Consider the following 9,163-nt stretch of genomic DNA (forward strand, 5'->3'; position numbering starts at 1 on the left):
ATCTAGCAGGGAAGAATGACAGCTGTCACTTTGGTGAAATGTTGCATTCACCTTCCGGGTAATGACCCAGCAACCCCAGGGACTCCTCTGAAATATCCAATCCTCTAAGTTTAAACAAATTTCAGAATTAATCCATCTGAATTCTCATGATTGTAGATGCAAAAAGGAGGAGTTATGGCAGGTCTGAAAATACTAGTGGCCAAGCTCCTAGCAGAAGCAACCTCTCCCTACACCCCAGTACCCGTGCACAGCTCCTCATCAGCTGAGGAACTTTACCTTCATCATATTTGCTACTTGAAACAAAAAGAAACCTCAGTAGGCCCAATCCGAAGGCTATTAAATTCAGAGGAACAGAACTAAGAGGCGAGAAACCAGCCCGTCGTCTTAGCAAGATGGAAATGCTCCAAGGCCTTTCCAGTCTGCTTTCTGTTTACAAGCCTTGCGTGAGGCTGGGCCTCATCTCCCGCCCTCCCCAGCCAGGACCCCTTACTTAGAACCCTCCATCTCGGCAGAAACCTCATTCCCAAATTAGTTGGATTCCAAGTCCATAAACCGGGTCTAAAGAATACAGGAATTTCCTACTGGAGCTCTAAGAGGTGGCTTTCTCTGAGGACTCAGCACCATCCTCCCACCTGCCCGCCCGCCCCCACCCGCCGCTCCCCCGCCATCGAGCACTCCCTTTTAAGAACAACACCCCAGGCTCGGGGAAGCTGACGTAAACATCCTGAGGAAATAACCACTGTTAAGTGGCTTCTAAACCCATTTCCCCAAGGAAATAATCAGCACCTCTTTCCCAAGACAGCTCCAGGTGAGCCAGCATGGAAGGGAGCTGCACCTCCGCGTTCTCAAAAGTAAATGCGCTTGCAGAACTGTCTACTGATTCCTAAGCGCGCGCCCATCCACTGTCGCATTTAATCCTCCCAACGACCCACGAGGTGGAAAGGGCGGGGATTATTTTCATCATTTTACGGATGAGAACCCGAGGACCACAACGCTGGCTCCCTGCAGCCAGGGTCACGCAGGGCACACCTACGGGAGCCTCTGCCTTCGAGCCCTGGCCCGCCCCGCGGCACCACGAGGTCTCCCGAGTCAGCCCGTGTGCGGCGGCCGCCTGGCCTCATTGTCCTGGGAAGGCGTCCCGCTGTGCGGACGTTGGCCGGCTCTGCGAAACGCGGGCCACGCCACTCTGAGAACCGCCCGCCGCGGGACGCAAAGGGCGCGGCGAGCCAGGCGGCTCCCGGAACAAAGAACAGGAGAGCGTGCCGGGCCCGAAGGGGCGTTCGCCCTGGTGAACCGTGGAGGGGAATGCACGCGGAGAGGAGCAGCGCGCACCGCCCCGATCCGCCCCTCAAAGCCTCCTTCCCCCTGGGAGATCCGGGAGAGGGCGCAGCTCCTCGTCCTCGTCCGCCGGTCCCGTTGCAACCTCTCTCCGCCGCCACCCCCACCCCGAGAAACGCACAAAGAGCGGCCGGGCCACGAGCGCTCACCTCCCGTCGGGGCGGGGCCGTGGGCGGGGCTGGCGCGCGCTCCCCAGCTACGGCCTTAAAGGGCCCGCCCGCTCCTCGCGCTCAGTGCGCATGCCCGGCCGCGGGGCGAGGCGGGGAGGTACTGGGGAACAGCGGGCGCGCACGCCCTCGCCGCCTGCCGGCGTTGTGGCCTGCGTCCCCGCGGTGGCGGCGCGGCGCTCGTGCGCGTGTCAGAGCCCGCAGGGTCTCGGCCCGCGCGCCGGGCGTGTGCTGGACCCTGGTGCCATGCATTCCAGCGGTCGCCGGGGGCCGGGCGGGCCAGGCTCGCGCGGCAGCCAGCTTTTGGCTTTCCCATCCGCAGTTTCAAAGACAGTTGAGCGAAGTGCTGCCCAAGGAGACAGAAATGCGGGTGCGGGTGCGCGCGCGCGCGCGCGGGTGACAGTGTGGGCGGGCGTGTGCTTTTGTGTCTCGTGCGCTCCCGCGCAGGTGGACAACCCGCGCCGGGAGTCACTCTGCCCGTGCGCCCCAAGACCTAGAGTCCCATTTTCCGTGTCGGAGGGGGCGCAGTACGGACCCTTCTCCCAGGCGAAGCCTTGGCTCCAAGGGTGGTTTATTTGGAGCTACTAACGGGACTTTCTAAGGACCAGTCTTTTCGAGCCGGGCCCGAGGCATCAGAGTTGGGCGCGTTTTCTTTTCTCAAGTAGGCGAGGGAGGAGACTTGGGGACAATGATTGTCCTCGGCTGATAGGTACAGAGCAGTGTCCCGAGCCTGCCAGTCCCGCATTAGACAACAAAGAGAGGCGTTAGCGGCGGCGGGGGAGGGGCGCGGCCTGGAGGAGGACGGGGCGGGCTGCGGCGAGCGCGGGGGTGGGGGGTGGCGCTCTCTCTCCGCTAGCTCAACCCGCGGCCTCCTCCCGCCCCTGGCCTGGCGCGCGCCAATCGCCTCCCCCAGCGATAGTGTCAGTAGCATTGTAGTGTCAGCTCCCGCCGGTGACGTTGCGCCTCCCTCGTCCCCCTCCGGAGCCGTCTGGCTGCAGTGGTTCAGTCAAGAGGCGGGGAGGAGAGGAGGAAAAAGCGCTGAGGGCGGGCGGGCGGGCGGGAGTGGAGGAGCCGGGGAGGGGCTCCTTAAAGAAACGCTGCTGTCGCTCGTCTGCTCGCTTTTCGCTCGGCATTGTGGCCAGCCAGCCGGGCACTCGGGGGGCACGCGCGGCCACGGCTCGAGCTCTGCCCCCACCCCACCCGCCAGCAGATCTGGGGTGGGGACCCAGGCGGGGGCTCCTGCAGCCACTGCCTGGTGCGGACTGCACGGAGCGACCCAGTCCTCCCGGCACCGAGGAAGAAGCAACGGAGCCCTCTGCAGCCGGCCGGCCTCCCCGCCCCTGACCACCCGCTTCCCGGCTGCCTTTGTGGCCGCAGCTTCTCGCCGCCGAGCCGAAGGCCGGCGGGGGCGCGGCGCGCACGGCCGGCCGAGCGATGCCCAGCTCGCTGTTTGCAGACCTGGAGCGCAACGGCAGCGGCGGCGGAGGGGGAGGAGGCGGCGGGGGAGGCGGCAGCGGCGGCGGAGGGGGAGAGACCCTGGATGACCAAAGAGCCCTGCAGCTCGCTCTCGACCAGCTCTCTCTGCTGGGGCTCGACAGTGACGAGGGCGCCTCTCTGTACGACAGCGAACCGCGCAAGAAGAGCGTGAACATGACTGAGTGCGTGCCGGTGCCCAGTTCTGAGCATGTCGCCGAGATCGTGGGGCGGCAAGGTGAGTCGAGCGGGGATGGGGAGGTGGGGGTTGGTGTAGGGTCTCAGGCCACTGCCTCACGGGGAGGGCGTGTGCTGTGTAGGGATCCGCGGCGTGGGGAGCCTTGGGGAGAGAGGAAGAGTCGCGCGATGGGCCGGCGCCCCAGACAAAGAAAGTGCAAGCAGGCTGTCTCTCGGAGCCGCGGCGCTGCCCCGGCGGAATGCACTTTCTTCTGCTAAAATCACTGTCTTCTCCCCTAACGCCCCCCACCCAGCCCACCTCCGAAAAGACAATTTAAATGTAAGATGCCTGGGGGAGGGGGGCTTTGATCAGTCCTTTGGGAGGAGGGAGGAGGAGGAGTGAGCATCGGATGGGAGGAGGATTCTGGATTTCTGCAAAGCGGAATGGAGCCCAGAGGAGGAACAATGGGTCCCGGGACTCACACCCCACCCCCTACCCCCAGTCCACCAGCGCTGAGGCTTCGCGGCAGCAGCTGCCTTCCCCGAGCCTCATCCCCCGGTCTTCTGGGCTGATGGTGCGTCCAGCTGGGTCCCAGCGGCATCTCCCCAGATGACTTTTCTGGGATTCTCGGGTTTGGTTCGGGACGACTACAGTCGCTGCGGGAGGGCCGGGTGGGTTCTGCTGCCCAGCCCGTGGCGCGGCCCGAGGTCAGTGAGGGAGACGCCCCCTTTCCGCCCATCTCTTGTCCTGTGGTCTCGCTGTCCTGGACGCGGGCTGTCCCCAATCTCCTCAGTTACCCCAGGATAATGGGCGTGTCTGTCTCTTTTTCCCACTCCCTCCTCCGCACCCTGGCTCCAAGGTTGTAAAATCAAAGCGCTGCGGGCGAAGACCAATACTTACATCAAGACCCCAGTTCGCGGGGAGGAGCCTGTCTTTGTTGTGACGGGCAGGAAGGAGGATGTGGCCATGGCTCGCAGGGAGATCATCTCCGCTGCCGAGCACTTCTCCATGATCCGCGCCTCGCGGAATAAGAACACTGCACTCAACGGCGCGGTGCCCGGGCCGCCCAACCTGCCTGGGCAGACCACCATCCAAGTGCGGGTGCCCTACCGCGTGGTGGGGCTCGTGGTGGGGCCCAAGGGCGCCACGATCAAGCGCATCCAGCAGCAGACGCACACATACATCGTTACGCCCAGCCGGGACAAGGAGCCGGTGTTCGAAGTGACCGGCATGCCGGAGAACGTGGACCGCGCTCGAGAGGAGATTGAGGCGCACATTGCTCTGCGTACTGGCGGCATCATTGAGCTCACAGACGAGAACGACTTCCACGCCAACGGCACCGATGTGGGCTTCGATCTGCATCATGGGTCCGGCGGGTCCGGCCCAGGCAGCCTCTGGAGCAAGCCCACCCCCAGCATCACGCCCACCCCTGGGCGCAAGCCCTTCTCCAGCTACCGCAACGACAGTTCCAGCTCGCTTGGCAGCGCTTCTACAGACTCCTACTTCGGCGGCGGGACCAGCGGCAGCACAGCCGCCACCCCGCGCCTGGCGGACTACAGCCCCCCCAGCCCCGCCCTGAGCTTTGCGCACAACGGAAACAACAATGGCAATGGGTACACCTACGCAGCAGAGGCCTCAGTGCCGTCCCCCGACGGCTGTCCCGAGCTGCAGCCCACTTTTGACCCAGCTCCCGCTCCCCCGCCTGGGGCACCACTTCTCTGGGCCCAGTTTGAGCGGTCCCCGGGAGGCGGACCTGCAGCTCCCGTATCTTCTTCCTGCTCTTCCTCCGCATCTTCATCAGCTTCATCCTCCTCCGTGGTCTTTCCCGGGGCTGGAGCCAGTGCGCCCTCCAACGCCAACCTGGGGCTGTTGGTGCACCGCCGGCTGCACCCTGGCACCAGCTGCCCGCGTCTGTCCCCGCCCTTGCACATGGCCCCGGGGGCGGGAGAGCACCACCTGGCTCGGCGGGTGCGCAGCGACCCAGGCGGAGGAGGCCTGGCCTACGCAGCCTATGCCAACGGGCTGGGGGCGCAGCTGCCTGGCTTGCAGCCATCGGACACGTCGGGCTCCTCGTCTTCGTCCAGCTCCTCCTCCAGCTCTTCATCCTCTTCCTCTGGGCTTCGGCGTAAAGGCAGCCGCGACTGCTCTGTGTGTTTCGAGAGCGAAGTGATCGCCGCGCTGGTGCCCTGTGGCCACAACCTCTTCTGCATGGAGTGCGCCAACCGCATCTGTGAGAAGAGCGAGCCCGAGTGCCCGGTCTGCCACACCGCGGTCACTCAGGCCATCCGCATCTTTTCTTAAAGGCAGTGGGTGCTAGTGCGCACCGTGCTGGGGGAAGGGGGAATCCCTCCCATTCTCATTCCCCAGTGCTCGCCTGCCTCCCTGGTGCCCCACCTTCTCCCCCGCCCCCACCAACACTGAGATCCGAGAGGAGCTTAGAAAGCTGTAGTATCCGCTCATTTTTTAAAATTTAATTTTTGAACAAAGGAACTTGCCAGGATATCTGCATCAAGAGTACTGTAGCCTGGGAAACCTCTGAACACCTGAAATGCATGCTTTATAAATAATAGGAACGGCGACATTCTAGTAATGATAGTTTTTACACTGTACTTAATAGGAAGCTTCCAAAAGAAAACCCCACAAGTTTTCCATTTTCTTAAAGTAGGAAAAAATGAACAGTAATTATGATGATGAAGATGATAGTAGCGCTATGGGATGTGTGGACTGTTTAGTGTGTTCCCTTTGTGGGTGGATTCCTGATACCTATTATAGAACACAGTGGATCCTTTTTGAATGTTCGTGGAAGGGCCAGGAGTTCCTGTGAAACCAGGATACTGCAGCTTTATTAAAGTTAAAAAAGAAACTGTAACGTATCTCTTATATATTAAAAACGTTTAAAAGTTTTAAAGAGAAATTGCATTAATACAGATTGAAGTATTTTATTCTTTTTTGACTTGAAAAATTATATTTCATATTGCAAAGATGTTTACAAGTATTTTAATTTAAGTTCAGTGAACTTTTTTGTAGCTGGGTTAAATCTTTTTATTTTAGTATGGCCTTATGGCAAAGAACACTGTATTATTTTAATAATCACACAATTGTGACGGAATTACAAACCATAAAACGTGTAATGTTTTGAACAGTATTCTGTTGGGATGGAGATTTTATAGGTTCAGACAAATCTTTAGATCTGCTTCACCCAGCATATTTTCTATTCAGTGATACAAAGCATATTTTATTCTATATTATTACAAAAACGGAAATGTATAAACATGTCAAAAAGAACTGTTGATGCTTTCTAACATTTGTATAAATAGAATTCAGTGCAAGTTACAAAAATTCTGTTGCACCACTCTAGTTTTAGTATTTCTATTTTAATACATTTGTTTACCACTTGTTTATGTATATGTAGGTGACGTTACTTGAGCTTAAATGTACTTTACTGAGCAAAGTTTAAAAAACAAAGTATATTTTATTTTATGATAAAGGGCCTTTAACCTCATGGTCAAATACTAATATTATATTTGCTGAGACAAGATTTGAAATTGTATCAAGAGTTTTATTTTTCTGACATTTAAAGTTCTACATAATAAAGGTAAAACTTAAGTAATGGTGCTACTTCATTTTTTAAGTATTTCTATATAAATAAAATATTGAAGAAAATCTATCTTGTGTGGTGACCTTTTTTTAAGCCTCTTGGAATCTAACTGTAAGGGATCACTTTTAATTGATGAGTTGAAGTTTGGCATTCCCAGCTACATTATTTATACTATGAATAGAAGGGATTTTCAAAACAGACCAGGGTTGTGTTTGGTTGGATGGGTGGTCATAGGTAACAGTATTTTTTCAAAAAATTGCAGGTATTTACTGTATCAGGGCCTCCTTCAGACATACAAGGCACCGTGCTTAAGGCCCATGATACTTTTAGGAGTTTAGGAAAGTGTTTAATTTCTTAAAATTAGAAAAAGGAATAAAAATATTCAAAAACTTAATTTTCAATCCCCCAAAACATTTCATTTTGTCTAAAACAAGAAAACAAAATATTGAAGTATTTAAGGTTCTATATTAATGTGAGTGTTATTATTGAGGAAGGCAGAAAGGGCTGGGGAACCCAGCATGGACCCCTGAGAGGACAGCGGGTCTAAGGCTCTGTGCCTGCTCTGTGGCAGGGAGAAGTTGATTTGAGCTCTGTTGCGAGTTTCCACTGAAGGTCACTCCCTTGGGGAAGCCACAGAAGGAAGAAGGGATGACAGTTTCTGCTTGCAGAGGACCTTGCGGGATTTGAGAACTGGTCTTAATAGGCTTCTGCTTGTAGGGCAGACTAATTGGTGTTGACAGGCTGCGGGTGTTAAGTGTTTGTTGTTGTTTGAGGGAAGTTTTTGTTTGCTTTTGGCAGGCTCCACCTGCTCTCTGGCTGTGGGGCTTTGCCAAGGGGAGGAGCCATGTGCTTTCACTTAACCTGAACTCTGTCTTCTAGAGAGGATTTAGGAATGCCCAGACCATGCCACTGAATTCCCAGCAGACTTCCTGGCTGAGTTGCCCCTGGAGAACAGTGTCTGACCAGAGTATGGCAGGCATTTACTTTCGTTCCAGCAGGTGAATCGAAAGCGTAGACTAGCATAAATCGGTCTTGGTGGTACCTCTTTTCGCTTTGTGTTAATTTTTACCTGTTTGATAATTTAGTCACTGTCTACATAGCTCTTGGTTCAGCTGGTTTACATGATGCTGTGTGAAGGCAGCAGACAGGCCTCGGGGTGGGAGGAGTAAAAGGAGTGACTCTGCTTGGAAAATTTCTGGCATCATCTTCAGCTCTGGAAAGTTCCCAGGCAGTGTTTACCCATTTTGCTTCTCTCTCAACGACTGGAGGTTAGCTGAGGCCTGGCAAGGGGAGATGTCACCATGTCCAAGTCCCCCTTTCCTTCAGCTGCCTGGAAATGCCTACAACAGAACCAAGATTCTTTTGCATTAACTTTGTTTAGTCATGTACCTGCTTTTCTGCTTTAGCAGAATAATTACAGACAATGCAAGGAAAAATCAAAAAGCCTTGATTAGTTGATATCTAATGGGCCTTTATTCATATAAGATTTTTTTGTGGTCCACGTGCCACTTTGGGAAATGAAAAAAGATCAGATTTTGAGGCTGCCATCAAACCTTAGTGAGAGATTCCCTTTGTTGACATAAAATTTGGGGATATATTATTAACGAAATTGAGAGGAGAGCCTGCTCTCTAACGTGGGTTTCCCCTGCTAAGCCCAGGTCCCTCTTACTAGCAAGGGATGTGGGCACATGCTAATATTAGATGGGAGTCACTTTTGGTTTGAGTTATATTTTTTTGTCCCATCCTCCAGCTTCCCCAGGTGACTTCTGTGGACATGACCCCTGGCTGTGGAGGTGACGGTCCTCTGGCTGGAAAGATGAGAGGTGCTACATTCACGTCCTCCAACTTACCAGCAGCTTCCTTTACTTCTCCAGCCCTCTGAAATCTGTCCTTCTGCAGCAGCAAAATACCAGCTAACAGACATCTTTTCCCCTCATTACGGTTCCATGTTTTACTTCTTTAGGTAGAATAGTGGCTCTCAATGGAGGTGGGGGAGGGGATGATTTTGCACCCCTCCCTCTCGGCAATCTCTGATGACATTTTTGCTTATTATAAACCTGGGTAATTGTACTGACATTTAGTGGGCAGAGGCTGGGGATGCTGCTAAATGTCCTATGTTGCACAGGATAGCCCCCACACAAGGAATTATCCAGTGCAGAGGTGAGAAAAACTGATGTAGACGAAGCAAATATACCTTCTGTGTCCTTCATTCATTGCCTTGAAATCAGTGGACTTCTTCCAGCATTTACATGCCTAAAGGCTTCTAGGATTACCCACGACCCAGTGTGGCTCTAGTTATATCAGGAACGTTGTGGGCAAGGTCAAGGCTGATGTCTGAACATAGGAGGTCACAACAAAGGGACTCTTTTTATTCACCAGAGTTGTAGATTGTACCCAATAAATGATAAT

At 54.6% G+C, this 9,163-nt stretch overlaps 1 protein-coding gene across 1 annotated transcript; it reads left to right on the forward strand.

Moving 5' to 3' along the window:
* The first annotated feature begins 2,509 nt into the window (after window positions 1-2,509).
* Window positions 2,510-6,819, forward strand: MEX3B (mex-3 RNA binding family member B). Its single transcript, XM_002749191.5, has 2 exons — window positions 2,510-3,216; window positions 4,016-6,819. Exons 1-2 carry the CDS (start codon window positions 2,940-2,942, stop codon window positions 5,455-5,457), a joined length of 1,719 nt encoding a protein of 572 aa, XP_002749237.1. The 5' UTR covers window positions 2,510-2,939; the 3' UTR covers window positions 5,458-6,819.
* Window positions 6,820-9,163: the final 2,344 nt, after the last annotated feature.

Source organism: Callithrix jacchus, chromosome 6 (genome assembly GCF_049354715.1).
Source record: "Callithrix jacchus isolate 240 chromosome 6, calJac240_pri, whole genome shotgun sequence".
Lineage (NCBI taxonomy): Eukaryota > Metazoa > Chordata > Mammalia > Primates > Cebidae > Callithrix > Callithrix jacchus.